General features: G+C 43.5%; 1 protein-coding gene across 5 annotated transcripts; it reads left to right on the top strand.

Moving 5' to 3' along the window:
- kat6b (K(lysine) acetyltransferase 6B) lies at positions 1 to 24,888 on the top strand. Of its 5 annotated transcripts, none has more exons than XM_085466420.1 (17): positions 1 to 285; positions 2,574 to 3,436; positions 7,478 to 7,586; positions 9,473 to 9,588; positions 9,808 to 9,889; positions 10,391 to 10,520; positions 11,959 to 12,920; positions 14,036 to 14,157; positions 15,436 to 15,557; positions 15,688 to 15,829; positions 15,961 to 16,122; positions 16,509 to 16,602; positions 18,119 to 18,350; positions 18,620 to 18,779; positions 19,204 to 19,473; positions 20,276 to 20,567; positions 20,701 to 24,888. In XM_085466420.1, the coding sequence occupies exons 2-17, from the start codon at positions 2,819 to 2,821 to the stop codon at positions 23,508 to 23,510; spliced, it is 6,423 nt and encodes a 2,140-aa protein (XP_085322546.1). In that variant the 5' UTR covers positions 1 to 285; positions 2,574 to 2,818; the 3' UTR covers positions 23,511 to 24,888. The 5 variants fall into 5 exon arrangements, with proteins under 5 accessions (XP_085322546.1, XP_085322550.1, XP_085322547.1 ...); XM_085466424.1 differs by having other exon boundaries at positions 4 to 285; positions 11,959 to 12,014; XM_085466421.1 differs by lacking the exon at positions 1 to 285 and adding an exon at positions 1,641 to 1,935.
- The last annotated feature ends 1,138 nt before the right edge of the window (positions 24,889 to 26,026 follow it).

Consider the following 26,026-nt stretch of genomic DNA (forward strand, 5'->3'; position numbering starts at 1 on the left):
GCGCACTAAAGGGGCGACGGTCCGCTCCACTACACTGAAGTAGGGATGTCTACAGTGGAAGAAGAAGAAGGGGGAGGGTACCACTTTGTCACAGGCTGCTATGTAGATTAACCTTTCAATTAGTTGTTATCAGGTCCTCTCCATGTCTCGGCGCAAGCTTTTCAGCCTTCGTTTCAGGACATCAAATCCCGCAAAATCGCTCGGATATGTCGCGTCGCATTTTATCCTTCGACGTTTTCCCCGATAATGAAGAGGACTATCCGAGGGGGGGAAAAACTTGAAGAGGTAAAACTACCAGCAAATATTTACGGTAGCCTGTGCCCTCTCTCTCTCCCTCTCTCCCTCACGCTCTCCCTCTCTCGCTCCCTCTTTCTTTTCTTTTTTTACCTCTTTCCTACTAGTTATATGTTCATCCTTGCATGAAACTTGCCGTTAATTTGTTGTGCCTTCTCGCCCACGGCGGCGTCTGATTAGAGATCGGTTCTGTGCAGCCTATAACATCTTAACAGTGGTGGTGGTGAGTGTGTAAGGGGGGGTGGAGAAAGAAAAATACTGCGAAAAATCAAAAAGGAGGCTTGTGTATCATTTCTAATATATATATGTGTATAGCTTAGGTGTGAAATGTGAGGTGAAGCTGAGAGATGGGGAGCACTACTTGAAGCGAAAGAACTAGCGATACATAATTGAGAAGCGGTGATGAAGGAGCCACTCTCCCGGCAGCCGTGTTAACTTGTATTCCCTACTGAACATCTTTACTCCCCCCCTCACATCCCTCTCTCCCGCCTCCAGGGCTCACTATTTGTCCTCATTGGAGATATTTGATAGTTAATGGTGATAAAGAGGTCATGCCATCGTTGCACGGCGCAACACGGGACGTTAATATAATTTTGCTGGCGGATGTGGAGCGAGCGCAAAACCTACTTTTTTTTTTAACATAACGCGTAACGGAATATATATTTATCTTCCCCCCTCTCAATTTAATAGTTTAAATGTTAAATATCGGGAGAATTACGGCTCCTCTCGGGGAAATTATAAAAAAGGGGAGGAAGATAAAGAGAGAAGGAGGCAGGGACGGAGGAGGGGAGAAGGCGATAGCATGCATTTATGCCTGCAGGAGTCTTGCATATGCTACCTGGAATTATTTAAAAATAAATAAATAAATAAATAGAGATATGTGTGCCACTTTAAACCAGTAGTGAGGGCCTTTGCAGGTTTTATGCAAACAAATGATAGATTTAACAAACAGCCAATTAAAGTCTAAAACGATCCAAATCACTTTCAAGTGTAACCAACTGTTTCAAGGAGGGAATCGGAGTAAAGGTGGGCCGGTGTTAAACGCTTTGTAAATGAGGTTAAATATTCGTCTCATTTAATTGCAACTTACTATTTAATGCCTGATATAGTGTATTTATAACTTAATAATAACCCTTCGCTACGTATGGAGCCGCAAGTTCAGATGTAACGCGTGCTGGAGGTGAATGATATCAATTCGTCACTGTAGGCACCTTAAGAGGCGGGTCAATTGAGTGAAGTGACAGATCATACAGCCAGTGCCGTGCCTCTTAGAGTGAGCTCATACATAAAGATTGACATGTGCTTTATCAAACCAGAAATCGGATCTTGTCTTTACAGCCAATATTGAAGTTGCTAGGGAGGGCACATTAGTGTAGGTAAGCTTTAATGAGACTCCATTGGATTGTAATCAGCGTCATGTCGGATTCATGTAAACTACAACATTGTAACAAAATGGCGACTGTTTAGGTGACATCAGTAATGCTGGCAACGCTGTCATTTATCTGCTCAACTCGGCGGAGCGCAAACTCTTCGGTGTGTTAACGTAGTTTTTTTTGTCTTACCACCGCTTTCTTCCGTCGTCAAACGGCTCGGTGGCGACTGCGGACGTGCCCCGAAGCGCCTGTCAGCAGCTGTCAGGAAGTGAGCATTGATTATTACGTGTGTCATTAAAGCTCGCGCTGATCAGTTTCGTCGCCGCGGACGTGGAGCTGTCAAAAAAAGTCTCGTGCGGACAACTAACGGTTAAACTTTTACGTATGATTTCCTCTTTTTGACTGTAATATGTGTGTTTTTAGCCAGTTTGTGTGTGATATTTACGTGCAGCAGAAATAAATGTTAACTCCTAAGGTTGCCTCTGTTTTTTTCCAAATGCGAAAGGGACTCTGAAACCGAAAATGTGTTTCTTTCGAGGTGACTGTGTACACTTTCCCAGAAGTCGGTAGAAGTTTCTAGCTGCCTGTCATAGTGTGAAAACTTACTACTTTTAGAAGAAGGGGAAAAAAGAGTCTCTTTTGAAATGGACATCTGGTTTGGTGTGTGGATTATAGTGTCAGACTATGGATTAAGTCACTCTGATTTCTTTAGCAGCCATGACAGCGCCTGCATCTGTTTTTATCCATCTGTTTCTCATGTTTTAGCACATCTTAAAAAGTCCTGCATTCCTCTGGCTTAGCTTTCATACCCGATGTGCCATCAGATAGTTTACAGAATGTGAATAAGGAGAAATAAAAGGTGATCTGACTATTTGTTGTTTTTTCTTTTTTCTGTTTTTCTTTTAGATTTAATCTGGAATTTTAATAAACTCAGCTCCTGGTCAGCTGGTGACTACCATTGTGGAATTTACTAGTGCCAACTTTTGTTGAAGTTCAATGTGAGATACCCAGGATTGAGAAGAAATAGTGAGCGGATGCGGTTGTGGAACATAACTTCTTGATCTTACTAAGGATGTGGATGTACCCAGTTTTCAGCAGCAGAAAGGGGGAATCTTTATGGATCTCATTTTTGTGAGGCTAATTGTTCAACCATGGTAAAACTTGCAAACCCTCTTTACACTGAGTGGATTCTTGAAGCAATACAGAAAATCAAAAGGCAAAAGCAGAGGCCCTCAGAGGAGAGAATTTGCCATGCGGTGGCAACGTCACATGGACTGGACAAGAAGACCGTCCTTGAGCAGTTGGAATTAAGTGTTCACGATGGCTCTATCCTCAAGGTTACAAATAAAGGAAGCGCCTCCTACAAGGACCCAGGACATCCCGGAAGAGTTGGATCAATCTTGCCTGCAAATGCACCTGTGCCATCAAAGGAATCTATATGGACTTCGAGCGATCTGCGCCATATTGATTGGAATAAAATGCTTAGGAGGGCCATCGAAGGCCTGGATGATACCCATGGCTCCTCGCTAAAGAACATCGAGAGGTATCTGAGGAACCAGGATGACCTCTCAGACATTGTTGATAACCCCGCTTTCCGGCAGAGGTTGCGGCTGGCTGCTAAGCGAGCAGTTAACACTGGCAGGTTGTCAAAAAATGGTCCGAGGTATAAGCTCAGCCATGGAAGCGTAGAGGGAAGGAGCTCCAGGTGTCCAAGTGCTTCCACCTTGGTCCTGTCATCTGTGACACTCCTCCCCCACGAGCGAGACCAGGTACACACTCCTCGGCCTCTGCATTGTTACTCCTTCTTGATCTTACTTCAGTCGTGTTGATTCATGTGTCATTCTGAGCTTTTCTTTGCCTAATGCTGCTGTTAACCCAAAAGGAGACATTCCTAAAAGTAGAAACATATTCCTGCTGTTGTTGATGTCTTATTGTTTTTGATCTTCTTGTCAAGCTCTGACATGTGCCACAGCTTTTTTTGGGTTCTTCAGCAGTGGCATTTATTTGAAACCTTCAGCAGTTGGGAAGGTTGAAAGTTCAGGCCACTTAAGAGTAGGACTTTTATGATTGTTGTCTTAATCTTTGGGACTTAAAGCTGGGCAGGTCTGAAACAACGCCATCTAGAGTGCGTCCCTTTGGGATTGTGTTGCTGTTGGTCTCCATAATAAGAGAGCTTGGATAATCAGAAAGTCATGCTGACTGTGTGGTAGGCAGTCTGCTGTAGGCTTCCCACAGGTTATGTAACTCTAGCCTAATGACCTTAAAGGATGTGGCTGGCGTTCTTGTGAGTTGGTGAACAAAATTATGATAGATTATTGGTAATTTGCACGTGAATGAGCATGTGTTGAGAAAGTAAGACTGAATATTCTCCCGACTGCATGCAGCTGTTATGAACTTGGTGCAAACTGAGATGCCCCAGAGAGGAAATAACACCATATAAACAAACTTTCGACATCCACAGGGTGGCTTATAGTTTGCAGAGATTGTGTCTTTGTTACTGGTGTTTAACAATAACACACGCTGCTGACAAATGTCTGCAAGATGACAGCACTTTTGTTCTTGCTTTGCAATTTTAAGACACTGTCAAAGAGTGGGAAGAGTGCTTGATGGAAAATGGTTTTCACTGCGTGACCTAAAGTGCAGTGTGTAGTCATCTAGTTAGTGTGTTGTCAAGGCTTTTTGCATATCATGTGTTGAGGCTTATCAAGATGAAATGCGGTCTAGTTTATGCACAAGTTATGCAGCTGAAGTAGCAAGCAGCATCAGGCTATAGAGATGTCACTCTGCTCTTCACCAGTTTCACAGTGAATAATCAGGAAGCGACACCTTGATACTGCAGCCACAACTGTGACTGTGTCTGTGGTGAGGCCAAAAGTGAAACTGAGAAGTGTTTAGAGACACAGTGTCCTGCAGTGGTTCTCATAGCTGAGGAAGGCCTGCTGTTTTCCATTTGGAACATTTCAACCGATTGCTCGCGGCCTGATGACATCACCTCGCCGGGTCCAGGTTTGCTGTTCACTTCAAAGGATGAGACAGCTCTGCCTGCTCAGTAGTTGAGTGTGTGTGCTGAGAATAAGAGATACTTTGAGGTAAAAAAGAGCAGTCTTGGTTTAGAGTTTATTAGATTCTGAAGAGACTCTGGCAGGAACAAAGGCAAGGAATGAGAGTTTTTTTCCTGCTGTGTTATGCAACCACTTGAGCTCTCTCTCTCTTTCTCTCTACCAGCACTGTTCTAATAGGACCCCACCCCCTCACTCAGGACAGCCTGCTCTTTTGAAGCAGCATAATTTCCTGTAATGTACTTAATTTAGAATCCCCAAGTAAATCATCAGCATCTCTTCAGCTGCGTTTCTTTCTTTCTTTCTTTATTTTGCATTTTTCTCTTGTACAGATTTCAAATTGCTATTGGTTTTTAATCACCAGACACAAGAATATTCCTAATGGAAATTAATCCAGCTTTCATAGCTGAGTCAGTGGAGACTGTGTTATGGAGCCTTATTAAGACTTATTATTTTAAACAACTTCACATCACTGTGCTTGGAGCATTTCATCAGCGGCGTACACAGGTTGCACATTAGCACTGTCATTATCAGTCTTTATCGCTTTAGCGGAAATCATATTTATAGTTGTCTGTTAACCTATAATGAAAGTGTCACACAGTGCACTTCGTGTACCTAAACAACAAGGCATAACCCAAAGTATTCCTAACACCAAGGCTCTGTTCTCAAATCCTGTTGTCTGCATCTGTTAGCAGTGATAATACAGACTTCGTTGATCGGTGATCAAGGACGACTGCTAATGTTTTTCCCCTTTTGTCTGCTTGAAGCAAGTCTCAATTCAACTTTGATGAAGCCTTAGCTGGCAGATTTTGCACAGTCGAGTTAACAAAACACAGGGCTTTAAAAGCAACAACATTTTGGAAATGACAGAAAATTAAGCAAAACGTCCACAACAAGTTCTAAAAATTCAGCTTTTGCCTTTACACCAGAGATATTCATTATAACATTTTGTTCTTATAGGTGACCTGTAATGGTAATTTCAGCTCTATATTTTAATTCTTGGACTGTACTACAGTAGCTTTGCGTTGTTTATGCGTTGATAATAATCTTTATTTATATTATATCGACTCTAATAAGCCATTTTCTATCTGTCTTTTGCCCCCTTCACACCAGCTTTTTTTCTGATTGGTTGCCCGTCAGAAGCAGAAGGTTTGAACAGCATATAAGGTTATCCACCCTCTGTGACTCTGCTCCTGATTGTTTGTTGATCTTATTGTTATTTTGTCCCTTTTGCGTACAAAAATCATTGAGATCATTATGTGCATTTGGACTGTGAAGGCAATGTTGTCTGCCCTTCTTGAACTTGCTGCCTTTTGTCTGGGTGAGATGTGTTTTATTGTGAGTTATCATCACATATATCAAAAATCACCAGTTACCTCCGAGCCACAGTGTTAAATCATACAGGTGTAGAGTCATCACAAAGCTCATCACATAGATTTTTTTGTGGTTTTATGTCCATAATCACAGCTGTGTGAGCAGCAGTCTGCTTCTAATGCCAGCCCGCTTTCAAATATTGACCTGGCAGGTTGGAAAATAGAGTAATCATTGATGTGGCAGTAAACTGCTTCCCCTCGCCGTAGCAAGTAATTGATACAGCCAGGAACAATGACCAGATTGCCATTGCATCCTTGCTTCACTTTCCCTCTGGGGTTCATTTGGAGTGGAGTGACGGGTTGAAGGGATGCTGCTGTTTTTGTGTTTTGTTGACGAATGGAAAAGGAAAAACAACACCTCCCCCGATTCAAATGAGGGTCAGAGGGAGGTCAGTGCCAGCAGAAATTTGAAAGATGCAAATTGGGTTATGGTCAGGATGATGATCTGCGTCATAGAAACCAGGAACTAATTATGGCCATCCCTAGAGGGCCCTCCAAGGCTCCAGTCAATTGGTGAGGCCTTAGTGTGTAAACTGATGATGAGGTGGGTTATTTACGGTCACACCCTGCGAGTGTTATTTTCCGTTAAGAACTTCCTCTCGAGCTGAGAAGGAAACCGCAGTTTGTTTGTTGCTTCTGTGAGAGGCTTTTATGTATGATCTCACATTTAAAGGGAGACTTGTGAAAGCCATACTGCAGCCATCTCAGTTAAGTCTGGTCTTGATTTCAGCCTAAGATTCATTAGACTTTGACTGGCTTTGTATGAAGTAATGACACAAAGTCTTCCCAGCTCTCGCGCTCTCTCTGAAGTCGGCCTCTCTTCATTCTGAGTGATCAATGGGGAAATCCTCTTAAACCTTGAGCTCATATTTTACTTCTTCTGAACTTAACCGTAAGCCCTTAAATGAGCGTTTGTTCTGAGACTTGCAACATTTACTGTGGATCGTGGCAGTAACAATGAGAGCATGTTTTATTATTGAGGTAATTTGATTACATGCTGGTTAATCCTTTCAGACTGGAGTGCAAGCTTTAAGAATTGGATTAAGCCCTTAAACTATGATTACTAAGATCACTTACCCATTCAGATGTAATGGATAAAAGAGGTGGATCTCAGATGCAGCATATCTCTGAGGATAAGATTCATTTATTATTCATTTCTAGTCTGTGAGAACTCCACTCTTTTATTTTTTTCCCATTCTCTAAGCTGCTTCTTCCCGCTGATATTTTCATGGGAGTTTCATTGAATCCGCACTTTTCATGTTAACCAGCAATACATGAATAGTTATCTCAAAATCTGGATCAAAGATTTCAGCGCTGCACACACAGTCTGTCATTCTGTCCCTTAATCAGTTTGTCTTTGCTTGTGTTCCCACACCAGCTCCGGGTCGACCCCATCCCAATATGCAGTTTCTGTCTCGGAACGAAAGAGTCAAATCGGGACAAGCGGCCAGAAGAGCTGCTGTCCTGTGCAGACTGTGGGAGCAGTGGTAAGTCACCTTGTGTAACGCTTCACTTTACTGCATGTTCCCACGAGCCATAACATACTGTAAACAAGACTAAACTGCTGGTATGTTAGCTCAGAAGCAACAGTGTCAGCGTATATGTGGACATAGGTCAGAAATGTGGTAAAAATCTCTGCACTGGCGTATAACATGATGTCATATTTATGCTATATGTATGAAATGTTGTGTTTGAAATGTTGTGCAAACTAAGCTAGATTTCTATCATCAGTCAAACATTTTGCACATTTAATGGTGTTAAAATTCACAGTTTAGTATGTGCCTGTGTTTTCGTGTCACGACTCAGTAGTGCTCGATGTTTTCAAAAACATGTTCTTGCATTATTTTGGCATATTATCAGTATCCCAACAAAAACATAAACATCTTCTTTTCAGTAACGCTCCTTTGTGATACATTAACTTGTTTATTTCTCAAGTATAATAAATCCTACTTGACCTAAATTTACCATTTAAAGGCAGCGGTGTCAGTTTTGGCTTCAGAATAGTGCAGAATTACCACTTTCTGTCTGTGTGTGTGAGTGACTCTTTCTCCTTCTTTCTTGTCAACACTGAATACACAGCCAATCCTATTTGAATAAACTTTATTACCTGGGTGTTTGCGCTCACAGTGAGCTTTTACATTGTGGCAGGTTGATTGACCCATAGCGTGTGAGCAGGTTCTGGCCGTGGAGGAAGGCCAATTAAAATGTGTAAAGCAAGTTAACACATTGTACAAGATCAATAAAAAAAGACACACACACACTGTGTACTCAGCTTTAAAGGGCTAACCCTCCTACCATGTTGTACCTGATACACAGAACAACTGTTGAGCAGTCAAAACCTAATGGGTAGAAGTCACGCTCCAAGAGTGTGAATATATAGACATAAATAGATTATTCGGGGGTAGAGTGGGGCATTAAGCAGACACATTGCCTGATATAAACTAATTACATCAGCAGTATTAAAGAAATGCCAACAAATTTCTGTCATCTCACAGTGTTCAGTATATATTCAAGTCATCCAACCTTGGCGGTAGCAGTTTTCTGCATCGGTTAGGCAGATTTCATATTCTTTCACCATATTTTTCTCTTCCCTTTAAGGGATTTATTGGAAGAACAATCTGCAAATTGAGTGGCTGGAGGGATCCAAATTACTTGCAAGCCTCAGAAGGGCAGATGCTCCAAGTGACCATTACAATCTGAAATCACCCAAGTCATTTTCGCTCACTTCAAATTATTTTATAGAGCCACTCCAGTTATAGCAGATCAAAGATCAACCTTTCCCCGCTGCAGATTGTTGGCATTTCCTTTAGTGTTCTTTTGTTCCAGACAAAACTGCTAACCCCCCATAAAATTACCTCTGCCTAGGAGTCATTTATGTTTGAACAATTATTTTAAATGCCGTAAGGAATTGTTCTCCTGGTGACATTTTTATAGCTCAAATTTGACTAAGTAGCGTCGAGGTGGTTTTCATTAACCACTCGTAGTGTACACAAATTGTGCTCTCACTGTAAAACAGCTGTTTTACAACCATGAGAGGGAGCCGGGTGAGAGAAGAGGCAAGCTTTTACATGACTTTCATGGATCAGCTTCCATTAGAATGAGTGCTGCTACTGTTTCTGCCTCATTAAGATCAAATTATCTGTAATTAGTGGCTCAGATGTTTGATCATACTGTTTTTAGACACAACTTGTGCCAGGAGGAAAAGTGTTGTGGACATACAGGCACAGGCCCAGCATTGTTTTTTAGTGATGTAATATGTTAATGTTTAACCTGACTGTGTTGACAAATGAAAAACCTTGTCTCTGGCTCGGTGACAGCGCCAGCGGTGGTAAAATGTCCTGTGCTAATATGCATTTTTTTATTGCTCCTAAAGGACATCCATCATGTCTGAAGTTTTCCACTGAATTAACCTCAAATGTGAAGAGATTACGGTGGCAGTGTATTGAATGCAAAACCTGCAGCTCCTGTCGAATACAGGGGAAAAACGCTGTGAGTATTACACATGCATCTTAACACACACCATTTTCAGTGTTGTTGGCTTGAAGGTAGATCCCATTTTGTGCATCCCTGAGGATTTGTTGAGATTTGTAAAGCCTCTCTTGTGCACAATTGGGCTTATTTTTCAAAAAAAGAAAGACTTTAAATGACGGGGGTGTTACATGTATGCAACTGGGACATCCTTTACACATGCCTGCTGTTCCCTTTCAGGATGAGATGCTGTTCTGCGATTCATGTGATCGGGGCTTTCACATGGAATGCTGCGATCCGCCGCTTTCAAGAATGCCAAAAGGTGAGGTGTTTATACTGTCTGGCTTCTCTGTTTTCCCCCCTCTGCTGTCAATTCAAAGCCTTTTCTTCACAGAAGGCCGTTTGGGGCTGTCACTCAGCACACAGAGAAGCAGCGGTGGCTTATTAGGAGCTTTGCATGCATATCAAATTATTCCAGCTTCCCTGGGGAGATTTGCTATCTCTGGATTACAGTACTGACCCTACATTGAGGCTTGTAATGATGGTGCACGTACTGTAGTAGGATATTTGGCAGGCAATTCATACGAGTCACATAGCTGAGCTCAACAAGCTGACGCAAAGTCTATTTTTCCAAACGGAGAACTGACCCAATGTTTTTCTTATGGATTTTCGCTTTGTGCTGAGTAATTGATTGTCATTGTGAGCTGGTGGGAATCTCGCCAGCTCTTCCTATTAAAGGAAATGTTTCAAATGAATGTACTGTATGTCCTCTGAATTGATGAACCCACCCAAACGGTACTCTCTCTGTTTGGACACCCTCCAGGAACCTGGATCTGCCAAGTCTGCAGGCCGAAGGAGAACGGGAAGAAACTGCTGCACAAGAAAGCCGATCAGATCAAACGTCGATATGCAAAGCCAATCGGAAGGCCCAGAAATAAGCTCAAACAAAGAATGTAAGTGTGCTGTAATCTAACTAACAGCAGTTACATTATACTCAAGGTTAATTGTTTGGTGTAATAATAGTGCATCTGCTGGTAAGATCTCAATACATGGCAACATTTCTGTAGAGAAGTCAAATTGCCATTTTTATAGTAAACGATCCATGGTCCTTTGCAAACATGCATGCATTACAGTTTATAGCTTGACTCTGGTTTAAGTTCCTGACCTGATTAACTATAAATTTAAACATAAGCTATAATACATTTAGCCTCCACAGAGAATAAGAACACCCAAAAATGGAAAACAAATACAGATCACTTCTATGCATTACATAGAATTAATATTGGTAAATTCACGTGTAAACAGCACTTAAGTGTTGTTATTGGATAAAGGAGATCCGTAGACTTTATATATATATATATAGCCTTTATAAAAGATGGTCGTTGCTACCAAGTCTTGTTTTTCTAATAGCCAGCGGGAGGAGACTCATCTACTCAAAAATGACCTTTCTGCACCCTTGTTCTGTGACCTCTGGAACCACTTTCCTAATGAATTTGTGGTTTCTGTCATACTAAGTACAACATAGTTGAAGTTATTTTTGTAAATAATGCTCGTGATTAGTGTCAAAAAGGAGAACAAACCTGAGTATGCTTTAAGGTAGGGCTACCTTAGAACTGATGGCTCACTTCCCCTATGAGCGTCTGCTCACAGTGATGGCTGACATGTGTGTGGCTACTTCCATCTTTTTAAACAGTCTATAGCTGGACGGTGTGTTCGCTCTGGGCTGTAGCAAGCCCCTTAAAACTACAGAAGGTTTAGTATTTTCACACTCTTGTGTATTCAGGCAAGATGTGCAGATGTATTTTATATCTTGATTTGAAAATATATCTTGATATAAAAATGTTTAAAAAAGTGAATGTAAGATGATTTGTGCAGCCCCTCTATCATTACAATATTTCTATTTAAATGCTATTTTCAGTCAGTAGCAGTGCTAATAATAGTTTGAATGCCCTTTATTGATGCCGCGTGGGGGCATTTCTGCTGTATGTTACAGCAACAACAGTAACAGTTAAATTATATAGATGGTTATACAGGTTATAATTATATAAACAGACATTTTTATGTGTGAAAATGAATAGATGTCCACAACTTACATCATGCTGTGAGCATTTTATTCATCCTGTGCCTGGGAATATGAGCTCCTGGTGTCAGGGTAGAGAAAACAAAAATTATTGTGTCTAACTAAGAATCTCGCAGATAACTCTGAACAGGAAATATGAAGCAAGACTTTAGGCTTTGTATAAATATTACTGTTAACGACATTACATTTCTGAGAATGATTTGTGCCTCAAAACGTTAATGACATAATTACACGTCTGAGTTGATGTTTTTGGTTACATTCATGTGTCAGCAGTGAGATCTACATTTACTTTGCTGTTCTTGTCCCGGCAGGTCTGTAACCAGTGGTGACGGCTCCATGGTAGCACTGGGAGGAAGGGGGTCACCTGGTAGGGGTCAAAAGATTACCGTCTGTTCCACACCTTCATCTGGTCATGCTGCATCTGTGAAGGACGCCCGAGACAGATTTGCTGTTGCAGACCCTTGTTGTGCGGTCGACGCCACCCAATTCACCACTTCCACTCCCTCCACCACTCCCCTCCTCACGCCCACCTCCACCCCAGCTACACTCACTGTTAACAAGAAAATTAAAGGGCTTATCGATGGGCTTTCGAAATTCTTTACTCCTTCCCCCGTGGGCCGTCACATGCGAGCTGTAGCCATAGAGTCGCCCGCCAAACAGTTAAGCTCTAGAGAAAAGGGTCCACCCAAACTGTCCAAACCACCAGAGCTGTTTGCCTTTGCTGCTGATGCCTCTCAAAAGATAACCCCCTCATCCTCTGCACTTCCTCCTGCTTCCACATTGCCCGGACTTAGCCCCCCCTCGCAGGTGTCCAGCAGCTCCACTTCTGCTAACTCTCCCCAGAGCTCTTCCAGCCAGTCTAGTGTTCCTTCCCTGAGTAGTCTCTGCAATAGCAGCCAACTTAAGGGACTTTTTGACGGACTCTCTCACATTTTTACTACTCAGGGACAGTCACGGAAAAAGCGACTACCTTCCTATGCGCCACCTAAGCCCCTGCCCCATAAGCAGTACTCCCCCCATACGTCCAAAACGGGGCCCCAGCGCCTTGGAAAGAGCGAGTTTAATAAAAATAGGTTAGACTCCACAACTGCTGGGCCAGGCCGACCCAGAGGACACCCGTTTAAGATGGTCAGTCATTTCAAACGTAACCCTTTCTTTAAAAAGCGCAGGACACTAGGCAGGCTGAGGTATAAAGGGAGCCCTCAGAAGGGAGCCCTCTCACCAGGAAAGGGAGACTTGACTGACGGAAGAATTAAGCCTGAGAATAATCATGGTAAGCAAGGCTCGAAATTCCAACCAAGACCTGCGTCTCCACACCTCTAAGCTTCTTCTTTATTTTTTACTTTCATTTTTTAAAAGCTTGACACTCGCAGTTATTTTTTTCCAGACTAGAGCTTATCTTTTCTTTGAGAAGGCACCCTCAGCACTCTAACAGACTACTAATCTTCCTCCTAATTTAAATTCTTTTAGTTTATTAACACAATTTCGTTGCGTTTTGACTTGACTGCGGAGTATACGTGGCTTCCATCCTCTCGCCCGTTGGCTTTTGTCATAGTGCATGGCCCACTAACTCCCTCATGTTGCTCCTTGCTCTGTCTTCGACCGTCTGCAGTAGTGCGCCCATTGTGATCACTACCTAGTAGAGACTGTAGTCCCATCGCCCTCTTCCTCATCCCACCCTCACTCTTGAAATCACTGTCTCCTCTCAACCTCACTTCCAGCGGTCATTACGAACCAGTGATTCACCCACCCAAGCTGACTCAGAGCTGACATGATGATTATGGCCTAAGTGCAGTAACCCTTACATTTCACTGTCTTCAGGAGTGAAGTCACAGCTTAAAAAAAAAAAGAAAGACATGTAGGGGGAAAAAAACCAAACGGATGTTTCAAGAAGTTCTAAACAATATCCCGCACAAACACTCGTTACTCCTCCAGCACATTCCATAAATATATTAATGATGCATCACTTCCACTTGTAATGGGTTTTTGTTTTGGTGGTTAAGTCATGGTGTTGATGTCTTTCATAAAATTACTGCCTGCTTTCCAGCATCAGTTGCTTTTCATGTCGACACTCGCTCCCTTCACTGCATCTGCTTCTTAATTCATGGGAAACTGTCTTGGTGGATGACTAAGCACATGAAAGCGGTTACGCAATTAGAGTGATTTAGTTTCACTTCATTACATTAGGGATTTTCATATAAACATGCAAAGATGATACATTATGAAATTCCTCTGAGACACAGCCTCAAACAGGCTCAGCAGCAGTGCTCACAGTATAAGCACATTTGCATAGAATGCATTTATGAGATTATTCCGCGGCTGCTTCAAACGGGGCGCTGTTGATGTGCCGCCTGATGTGTTGATGTCGTGCTATTGTTCCTCTAACAGGCCACAACGGGGAGCTGCACGTGAAGCAGGAGACCCAGGCAGACTTTGCGGCCATGTCCAGAGACCACGTCACAGAGGAGGACATCGAGACCTTCACACGAATCCAGGAACTCGCTGCTCAGGTAGGAAAACGCTATAAATCTTTTGCTCATTTTACGTGCTTGCAAGAAAACTGAAAGGAGAACCAAAGTGGGATTATATACACAAAGAAGGTCTTTCAGTGATAATATGTCATGTCAGTTTTATTCAGCTCTCTTGAGTATATTGTAATATAAAAGGAGCCAACTTCTAATCCAATTGTGTTCATTGCCTAATTGGTAAACTCTTGCCAATAAAAAAGCTAAATACAAGCCAAGAATACATGAAACAATAACCCATGTTAAAAGAAAGTCTTCTTTTTGACTTTTTTGTGTCATTTTGCACTTCTTGGAGGTGAACATTTGTCAGCATTTTTAGACTAACACTTCAGACATACAAGCCTAGAGACCCTCCGGAAAAGTGTATTTCCTGACCGGTTTGGGAGTTATTAATTAAGGTTGCTGGCAGTGTCCATATGAAATCGGTTGCAAAGAGGGTGCTGCACCAAAGGCTCCTTCCATGTTTTGGTTGCTAGCAGGTTGCCCATAGTTTGCATGGAAGAAAGTGACTTGTCTACCCTTCACTTTCCGAGCTGTAAGGAAACTTGTGCAATGCTAACTGGAGAACGTTCACCCTAAAAACTGCACCTTTTGAAATGTGTTGGCTGTAACAGTAAAACACCACTGTCCGGTCTGTAGGCCCGTGCAGCAGGGCATAACTGAGCAGGCTAACAAAACATTCGTATAGGTTAAATTCTCCGCCTTCTTCAGACTGTTTATCTTTGACTGAGGGTACAATTTGGCCTCAGTCAAACTGTTTGTCTTTCCACAGAACATTTTGTTTTTCTAAGACCCTGAAGCATGACTCTGGAGTTTCACTCTTAATTTAAACAGATAGATATACTATACGTCTGGAATGCATGGGTCTTAATAAGCAAAAAAGCTTATTTCACTAATACTTACGAATTTAAAAGGTTCTAACTTTGGTTAAAAAGATCAAGGGCTCAAATATAACATAGTTTGTTTATAGACTCAGAAAACCATATAGACATCAGAGAATATGCAGAAATGCTGAGTAAAAATAGTCATTTGAAAGAAAAAAAAAAGAAACGGAAACCACTGGCTCAATCGGTAACTGGGGTGTCAGCATGGTAAAGCTTATCTTATTTGTGCGACTGATTTTGGGCAGATGTATCTTTCATTTCTCACGAGAACCATGAACCACAATCTCGTCTCGACAGAGTTCTTGACACGAGGAACTGTAATGCTGAATTATCTGGGTCACTATATTTATCAGTGTGTCTTTGTTAAATCTTTTTACAGAGAACCGGATCTCGTTCATCACTGATGAACACAGACTCCGTTCGATGCCCCGCTGTCATTGAATTTGGGAAGTATGAGATCCAGACCTGGTACTCATCACCTTACCCACCTGAATATTCAAGGTAAGTAGTATTTTTTGCACCAGATAATGCCAATTTCTTTTGTTGCTGGTGCCGAGTTTATTTCAGTGTCCTGTTATAAAGCCTCTCATGCTGAAGTACAAACCTCAGCTCTCGTTTTTGTCTTCACCAGATTACAAAAGCTTTATATATGCGAGTTCTGTCTGAAGTACATGAGAAGCAAAAACATCCTCCAGAGACACACAAAGAAGTGTGGCTGGTTCCACCCGCCAGCCAATGAAATCTACAGAAAGGACAACCTCTCCGTATTTGAGGTCAGCTTCCCTTTACAGCAATAAAGCAATAACTGTATGCTGCATGAGATCCCACTGAATGGGCTCTGGGAGGGTGGGGGAATGGGAACTGTTTGAACAGTGTCCTCTTGCTCTTTTTATTCCGTGTTTAGGTTGATGGAAATGTCAGCAAACTATTCTGCCAAAACCTCTGCCTGTTAGCCAAGCTTTTCCTGGATCACAAGACCTTGTATTATGATGTGGAGCCTTTCCTCTTCTACATACTTACAAAGAATGATGAGAAAGGCTGTCATCTTGTGGGCTATTTCTCCAAGGTAAGAATTACGGAGTGATTTTATGGGAAATGAAGGAATACCGCACATCATTTGTGAATGCTGATACTGAGACCTCACAGTAGTTTGTCTATTTAGTGATGTGGATTTAACTTCCTCACAGTGGTTCAAATGTGGGGAAATTTTCTGCTTTCTCAGTTTTATATGACCGTAAATTGATCATCTTGGAATATCTAATGTTATAAAAATTCAAATGTCAGTTGCAGCCGTAATTCTCACACGGCGATACTTTTTAGTGAAACATCTCGGTTTGTGTATTTGATGTGCATGTGCATGTGCACAGCTTTAGACAAGGACAATGGCAGGTGCAGTAAATTGCCAGCTTCAGCAGAGCTCTGACATACTTGATCTGTTTCTCCTTCCCCCAGGAAAAGCTTTGCCAGCAGAAGTACAATGTCTCCTGCATAATGATCATGCCTCAGTACCAAAGGCAAGGATTTGGAAGGTTCCTTATTGATTTCAGTAAGTTCCTTAATGCCTTTTTAGACCACCACACTTGGTTTTTATTATTGGTCTTTACAAACAGTTTCAGATTAAAGGCAGAGTTTTGTAGCTTATGGCAAGGTGCTGTTATTTTGTTAAGGCTTTTCAAGGGTGTCTAATCAAGAGCATTCATGTACAGTGCTTAGGCAATCACAGAAGATTAGGAGTGGGAAACATAACATTCTGGCTGCAGTATTAATTTGATGGCCAGTAGTTTTCACCTAAGCATTGCCTGAAGAGCCCCCCCCCCACACACAGACACACACACACACACACACACCAAATTCTCTCTCCTTGACTTCTGATGAGCCATGGATGCTGGTTTTTTGTTTTAAGTCTAGTAAATGCAACACATACAATATTTAAAGCCCACAGTCCACTTATGAAAACAGTTGCTGCCTTGAGTGGATTTTTGTGTTTAGGCAGGCATTTTTTTGTCATTATAGGCATTTTATTATTTTTCAAGGGTTGTCTCCGTGCCGACCGTGGAAGACAAGGAAAAAAAGGAGCGAGTGCAGGGGTGGGCAGGCGGTAATGGAGCATTTGATTTCCTGTTCACTTTGGGAACCATTGAGACAGAGATGCGAGAGGATCTGTGATATTGAGAGTGTGCTGATAACAAAGACAGGGATTAAGGGAGATTGAACACAGCTGAGTTCTGAGCTCTTTGACGGCTTTATTGGAAAATGTAGCTTTGGAGCTGGAAGTTGTTTAGATTAAGATTTTCTGTTATATTGGATTGTATTAGAGGAACACTTTGTCTCAGGTAGCTCTCACAGCAGAGCATTAGTGTGTGTAAAGCGTTCTCTTTCAAATCATACTTCACAGGTCTCAGAGTAGCGCTTTTGTTTTGCTTTATTAATGATAATATACTTGTGAAATGACACAAAATGAAAAACGACTTTTTCAATTAACTTATTGGAATATTCATCTCTAAGTGTATTTATCACAAGCTGCTGTTCTTAGCTTTAGTAATGAATATTGTCATGATTACTGGAATATTATGTGTTCCCTGTTTTGTGATTAGGTTAGCTTGTTTGGTTCTCAGTAGTGGGTGCACATTAAAAGGCATTAATTAATTTCATGCCGCTCATAATGGATGACCCTTGACAGGGCTGCTATAAAACTAATTACACACAGATCCATATTAGTATTTTTTCCTTGTGCGTTATCTCTCCTAAGTGCAGTCTCCTGTGAGCAATGACATCCAGCTGCTTCTCTGTTTCGCTCTGTCGCTTTGTTTCCTCTTTCAACCTCCTTTGTTGCCCTTGCTGGCATGTGTCATACCTTCTGACGGAGGTTGAAGGAGTGGAAAGCTTCTCTCCCTTTTGCACTATTTGAAGGTGAATCCCAACTAGGGTTTGGCGTCACATCTTTACATGAATACAGAGGGAAGGGGGGAGGCGCAGGGATTGGATTACAATCCGAAATAACCCAGCCGCTGCCTGCAGCTCGACTAAAGCATTTTGTTTTTGTTTGAATCGTGTCTTTTTAGGTTACCTTCTCACCAGGCAAGAAGGACAAGCTGGATCCCCAGAGAAGCCGCTGTCAGATCTGGGTCGCTTATCCTACCTGGCATATTGGAAAAGTGTCATACTGGAGCACCTTTATAAGCACCCAGATAAACACATCAGTGTTAAAGGAATAAGCAGGGCCACTGGGATGTGTCCACATGACATCGCCGCTACTCTCCAGCAGCTTGGCATGATTGACAGACAGGATGGCAGGTCAGTTTCAGAGCCACAGTCTCCTTCAACTTGCGCTGCCGCTGCTGCTTCTGCTGTCTGACTTATCCAGGCCAGCGGGTATTTTTAACAGCATATCCATTAATGCCGCCGAATATTGACAGAAGTAAGTCAGGTTAAGCACCCCCAAGGACACGAAGCACCTGCTGCCCCAATGAGCGCTACTTTAACGCTCGTATTTAACCACACTTCACCCTCTGTTACCTTTTGTTATGGATGTAGAGTAATGTGCTTTCCTCTTCGCGAAATAGGATCGTGCTGATCAGAAGGGAACGACTGATTCAGCGACACATGGAGAAGCTCAGGGCGAACCCACGTCAGATCGAGGTGGATCCAGACGCCCTGCGTTGGACACCTTCCACCACTCTGAACGCTGTCCTGTCTGAGGAGGAGAGGGAAGCAGAGATGGATGTAGGTTCCTTTGTTCAAGAAACACTAGTTATTTGTTTCTGCTTGCCTGCAATGCTGTTAGTAAATGTTTGTTTGATTAGCTTGGGAGTTCAAATAGAGGCCATTAATGGGAAAGGCATTCTCACTGTCAGCAGGCATCTAATGTTGTGCAAAATTGCTCTAAATCAGTTCACTGCATAATTGATAGTACTGAATATTCCATGAAATGCAATCTTTCCACGGTCGCTTAACAGGAACGTTTCCTTCATGACGGGCAGACATCCAATCATGACGCTGCTCTTATTATCAGGAGAAACCTGCAGTGATTCATTTGTCATGATGTTAATTCCAATCTCTTGCTTTCCCATTAGCGTCGCTGCTCAGATGTTGGATCCGTGCGTGCGCCTTTCCCAGAGATAATGCATCTTGTCTTTTTAATTACCAGGCTGAGCGGCTGAAGGAGCAGGCCAGTTGCTGGGAGAAGGAGGAGAGAGAGGGCTACATGATGACTCACAGTAGTAGGCAACCTCTCACGAAGGTCCACTGTAAGGTTCCCTACAGGACCTACGAACGAAGGCCCGCACCGCCCTGGACCAGGCGCATCCAGCTGACTGAGGAAGTGAGCGATGAGGAAGCTGACGACGATGACGACGACTCAGATGGCTCACCACCCATCTTGACAAAAGCCCATGCAATGCTTGCAGCCAAGAGAAAGGTGACTGTCAGTGTTTGTGTGTGCCACTGTGGAGTTTGCTTCTAGGACAAAGTGGGATTGAGTGTATGTCTAGATGTTTTCCTTCATTAAAGAGCATGTTGTGGTTGAGATGGAAAGGTTTGATAAATATTCATGAATTCAGTGTAGGGTTCAGTGGCTTCCTCCTGTCATCTCGAGCCTCCCTGTGTGCCTGCAGCTGTAGATAATAGATTGTGTTTTCACTGCTGGTGTCGAGACTGTGCAGGCTAAACCTTGTACTATTGTCAGTGGTCATGGTTAATTTACTGCCCTCCACTGTGCTCCTCACATCTGTTCCGTCTATATGGCACTGCCCCCTTGTGCTGGAGATAATATTACAACTGGCTGCATGATGTCAGGGGAGACCTTTTCAACTAAAACACTATGGAAACCAGAAAAGAATGACAGTGGTTGATGGGGTTTATTTGGTGCATTAGTTACTGTATTCATTTCGCATTTTTCTTATGAAGGATTTCGGAGGGAAGAGCGGTTACAGTCTGAGGCAGTCGGTGGGAAACAACTGGAGAATGTAAAATATAGACTGTGGTTTCTGCTTACTCTGCCTTTCTCATTTGTGGGTTTCCACACCAGCCTGCATTGCTCAAACATTTAGTCTTGAGCTGTGGTTTTAACATTTTGCATTTAGCACAGAATCCTGTATGGGTTTAAAAGCTGTACCATCATGGAGGTCATCCACTACTGCCCCACTTTCCAGCATTAACAAAAACCAATCTGCTTTGATTGAGGTTTGTTTTCATTGGTTCTTCTCATGTTTGTATTTCAGAGAACCCTGGTTCTGAAGAAGAGAGGGCGTAAAAGAAAGCGGATAAACAGCAGCGTAACGACAGAAACCATCTCAGAGACGACAGAGGTGCTGAACGAGCCATTCGACAACTCGGAGGATGAGCGTCCCATGCCCCTTCTGGAGCGCACTTTTAGAGTCGGTGAGATGGATGAAGAAGATGAGGAGGAGGCACACAAGGACAAGACACCAGCTGCACCGATAAAACGACGAAGAGGTCGCCCAAGGCTGGAGAAAAATGTGCAAAAAGACAATCTCGAACACTGGAATGAAGGTACTTGAGCTATGACTGCTGTTTACAAAAAACCAAAAAACAACTAAACTTTATATTTCTTATGTTATTTCTCTACACTTCTATGCCTATGTCATGGCAAACCAGTAAAGTGTTGCATTGTTTTGATCTGTAGGAGCTGATCTTCTCTCTAAGAGACCCAGCAAACCCCGTCCAGTGAAACGGAAGAAAGGCTGGCCCAAAGGAGTGAAACGTGGACCTCCTAAATGGAAGCTAAAGAACGAAAGAAAGATGGGCTTTAAGCTGAACCTCTACACACCCCCTGAAACTCCAATGGAGGCAGAGCAGCACCACATTCATACTGAGGAAGCAAAGGATGGGCCGCACCAGGATGGCGTCCATGTCGATGAGGGCAGCAAGGCAGGCAGAGGCTCGGCAAGTCCCAATATAATGCTGGACAGGTTCCCCTCTGAGCCCCCAAGTCCTGCTGACCATGGCTCCCACAAGTCGAGCTCTCCAGAAGCATCACCGGTAGCTTCTCTGGTGTGCTCCCCAGCTGCCTCTCCTGGCGCAGTGTCCCCAAGGCAAGTTGATGCAGCTGATTCACCAGAACCACCTGAAGATGACCAGCAGGAGGTCCAACATGAGCAGAAATCCCCAGCCAAAGATGTAGTGCACAGCACAGAGGGTGCTGTATCGCTAGAGAATGAGAATGAGGAAAATGAGGAGGGCGAGCAAAGAGCCCAAATAGAGGATCAGGATGCAGATGATGAAGATGACCGCCACAGCAAGACAGCAGGGCCAGAGAATAATACAGAAGACCTGGAAGAGAGTTCAAAAGACTTACCCAAATGCATGCCAACTTTTTTAGATGCAAAAGAAGACAATGACTCTGAGTTGAGTCAGCAGGTTTCTACAGTACTCTGTAGTGAAGCGGAACCAGCTACTGCTACAGAAAGCATCCAGGATAGTGCGCCGGCAGAACCATCAGAAGCAACACCGGCACCTGAAGCAGCAGCAGTCACTTCAAAAGCAGCTGTAGACTCTGATAATCCTGCAGACTCTGAGTCAGAGGAAGAGAGTTTGCATAGTCCTTGTCCAGAACACCACCTGCCTCTTCCGCCTGCAGAGAGGCCAATACTCAATCCCATGCTGAGGGAGGATCCCCCAGTCTGCACAGAGATTGACTCAGAGACAGCCCAAGCTGTTCAGTCCCTGACGCAGGAGACCGAGCGGGAGAATGTTTTCCAGGACTGCGTGGAGAGCCAGGAGCCCTGCAGGAACCTGCAAACGTATGCCCATGTGAGCCAGAGCCCCCAGATCACCTCGCTGGACGACTGTCCTCAGTCAGATCACAGCAGCCCCCTTTCCTCTGCGCACTCCCATCCCAGCCAATCAGTACGCTCAGTTAACAGCCCAGCTGTCTCCATCCTGGACAGTGGCTACACGCAGATCAGCCCTGACCACAGTGCCATCTCAGTGCCGTCGCTCCATAATATGGAGACAAGTCCCATGATGGATGTACCGTCGGTGTCGGATCACTCGCAGCAGGTGGTGGACAGTGGCTTCAGCGATCTGGGCAGCATTGAGAGTACGACAGAGAACTACGAGAACCCCAGCAGCTACGACTCCACCATGGGCCAGAACAGCTGCTCATACGGCAGCATCCCCCCTAGCGGCCTGCCCCAGAGCAGCTGCGCCGTGAGCCAACAAATGGCTGCCGTTAACCCCGGCAGCTGCGGGATGATCCAGCAGAACAGCCTGAGCTCACCGCCGCACTGCAACGTCAAGTCACCGCAGGGCTGCGTCGTGGTTGAGAGGCCTCCGAGCAACAGCCAGCACAACCAGCACAGTCAACACAGCCAGCGCAGCCAACACAATCAACACACCTCCCACAGCAGGCACGGCCCACACAATCAGCACACCCAACACAATCAGCACGGTCCACACAATCAGCTTACCCAGCACACTCAACACAATCCCCACAACCAGCATAGCCACCACCACAATCATCACCTGCAGCACAATCAGCTCAGCCAGCACAATCCGCATGCTCAGCATAGCCTTCACAATCAGCACGGTCAGCACAGCCAGCAGCAGTCTATGACTCAGTGCGCCATACCCACCAATTTCGCCACCACCATGCAGCTGGCAGACATCCCTGAATCTGACAACCGAAACTTTACCCTCTATGAGAGGATCAACCACCAGGGGGAGTATGGCAGCGGGCACTATTCTCAGTCCTCTGGCCTTAGTCTCGCCAAATTGCAACAATTTACCAACACATTCATAGAGCACCCTCACTCGCTGCCTTTCAACCCCTCGGCCTCACACCCCATCACATCATACGCCAACACCCCCTCATTATCATCGCAGCACTCTAGCCTGGTATCCTTGTCCCAGACGCCACATCGAGTCCCCAACCCACAGGTGCAGGCCACCGTGACCCCGTCCCCGAATCTCAGCTCACCGCCACCCATGATGCTACAGCGCAACATGGGCATCCCGCACTCGCAGCGGATCCAGCCTCAGATGGCCTCCAAAAATCACATCTCTGCACGCTCCAAGTCGGCCTCGCTGTCGCACCACCAGCAGCAGATGTACCCCCGGCCGCCACAGGCTGTCGCCATGCAGGCGCCATCCAGGACGCTGACCGCCATGCCACGCATGAACATGAGCATGAACATCATGCCGGCACCAGCCTACAACGTCAACTCCATGAACATGCCCTCCCTCAACGCCATGAACGGCTACAGCATGAGCCAGCCCATGATGAACAGTGGCTACCATGGCAACCATGCCTATATGAACCAGTCACCCCAGTACTCTATGCAGATGGGCATGATGGGAACACAGCCATACCCCCAGCAGCCCATGCAGGCTCCACCACATGGCAACATGGTGTACACTCCAGCTGGGCACCATGGCTACATGGACACAGGCATATCCAAGCAGTCCCTGAAAGGGCCTTTCATCAGGCGGTAACTGTCCGCAGGACTGAGCTGCTTCTCCTCGTGTGCATTTTGCTGTTAAAAGATGCACTGATTTGGCCTTTTCCCTTTTTTCTTTATTTCTTTTTGTGTGTGTGTGTGTGTGTGTGTGTATGTCTTCATTTTTCCTTTTCCTTTTTTTTTTTTTTTCTTCTTGTTATTGTTAATGACTTATTAGAAAAACCAGCAGAAGCAGCAGCACTTGGAAAGAATGCAAAAAATTTCATCAGTGAGTAAACTTTGAAGTTAATGTTTGAAAAGTATTTTTTGTTCCTCCAGATGGGAAGCCTTACATCATTATGATGAAAATCTATTTAATTAGTGTTAGTGTCTCTGATGTGTCTTTAGACCAGGCGGGTTCAGAGCTCACAGGTAGAGATTTCATCAGTGGTCTTGTGTAGCAGCCTCAAATGAAGCCATTTAACGTGCCTGCTACAGGTGGAGATAGTGGCTGTTTGAACCTGTTCAGTGTACCTGTCTAACAGTGCTGACAGTTAGTTTGTACTATACTCATGCCTTTGTATATTTAAATTATTGTACTTATTTTGTAAAGTGACAACTAGCATGCTTCAGTCTCTGTTAGTGACAGTGCATTGAGTAGTACTGTACAAGTGTTGTGCTTAATAGCAAGCCATTTTAAAAATATCTGGCCTTTACTAGGTTTCCCTCTATGGGGAGAAAGATGAAAAACTATATTTTGTTAATTCTAATAATGTAAAAAAAAAAAAATGTAAACTTAGTCTTGTTTTCTGTTTGGTTTGAGAGGTTTTATTGCTATGTATGTATAATTCTGAAGTCTTTTGTAACAGATCTCCTTGAGGCAGCTTTCTGTTTAATAAAGCAGACTGATTTCTGTCAAAGTAACAAAGCATATCTCAGTGTTTTTACCCTGAAAAATTCTAAAACATTTCGAAATGTCCAGAAGTGTGGCAGAATTTAAAAAAAAAAAAAAGAACTAAATGATTATAATGATGAATAACAATAAAGAAAATATAAATTTAGTCCAAAGTCGATATTTTACATAATGCCTTTAAAGCTACGTTTTCATTCCATCTGTAGATTTGTTTTCTATCTTTATAAAATGTTGGATTTATATTTTACCGAAGTGTAGAAGAATAGATCCTGTGAATAGACCAAACTAAGCTAATGGATTGCATGTAAAACGCAACTTGTACTTGTGTTTTTGTTTATATTGCTCTTTTGTAATCTTTCTACCTGTACAGAGTTGCTGGTAAGAACGGGGGGAAATACCTGGCTATGTGCACACAAATCGGACAGAATGACATTCTTGTATTTATGACTTTTCTCCTTTTTGTCAGTCACTTAAAATGCTGTACATTTTAGCATAAGAATAAATTATGATTGACCATGTACTTCACTGTTCCCCTTTTAATTTCAAAACATGCGTGTCGCAGAACCCAGCGGTAGATTTTGAAGGGTTGTGATAATCCAGGCAGGTGTTTTTTCCTGGAGATTTGCTAGGACGAGGCTGAGGCTTAACTTGATTTGCACTCAAAATACTTATGAGTCGGGCTTTAATAGACCTGATCCTCGAGTAGGACATTTATTCAGTGATCTGAGAGCCAACTTGGATTTCTCACTATGATTTGCAGTTTGGTTTGAGACTGTCCCTGATATATAGTCATGTGAAAAACTCAAGTGCACCGCGTGATTCATTTGCTTGTACAACCACCTTCAGCAGCAATAACGTGACGTAATCATTCTCTGTTTGACTTTATCAGTCGCTCACATCTTTGTGAGGGACTTTTGGCCCACTGTTCTTCAGTTCACTGAGGTTTGCAGCTGTCTTAAACTCCCATCACAGCATTTCAATCAGGTTGAGGTCTGGACTTTGACTTGAACATTGCAACACCTTAATTATTTTCCTTCTTAGTCATTCTTTTGGAGACTTGCTGCTGTGTTCTGGATCATTGCCCTATTGCATGATACGTTTTGGGCCAAGCTTTAGTGGCTGACCTGATGGCCTCATATTTGACTTGAGAACATTTTGATATACACAGTTCATACATAGTTGAATCAATGGTTGCAAGGTGTCCCGGCCCTGTGGCTACAGAAACAGCCCAAATCATGACCTCTCCACCGCCGTGCTTCACATTTAACATGAGGTGTTTGTGCTGATATGCTGTGTTTGGTTTTCTCCAAATATGTTTCTGTGCATTATGACCAAACATCCCCACTTTGCTCTTGTCTGTTCCAGTGTTTTTAGAAAGTTTTAGTCTTTTTCTAACTAAACTGTCAAGACCTTTGACATTTAACATGCTAATGGATTCCTGCAGAGTCTGAGATCTAGCTCTTCGAGGTTTTTGTTTGCAATTTCTCTGACATGTCTGTGAATTTACCAGGACATCAGCTCCCAGGAAGATGTTGTGAACAATACTTCTCACTGTACAATGATGGACTCTTAGGTTGCATGGAAAAAAGCCTCATAACTGTTCTGAGATTGATGGGCAGCAACAGTTGCTGATGTCGTTCCTCCTTGGCATTGTGTTA

The sequence above is a fragment of the Copadichromis virginalis genome, linkage group LG8 (assembly GCF_057382275.1).
Source record: "Copadichromis virginalis isolate Kocher_CV1m ecotype Utaka linkage group LG8, C_Virginalis_male_GT1.1, whole genome shotgun sequence".
NCBI lineage: Eukaryota > Metazoa > Chordata > Actinopteri > Cichliformes > Cichlidae > Copadichromis > Copadichromis virginalis.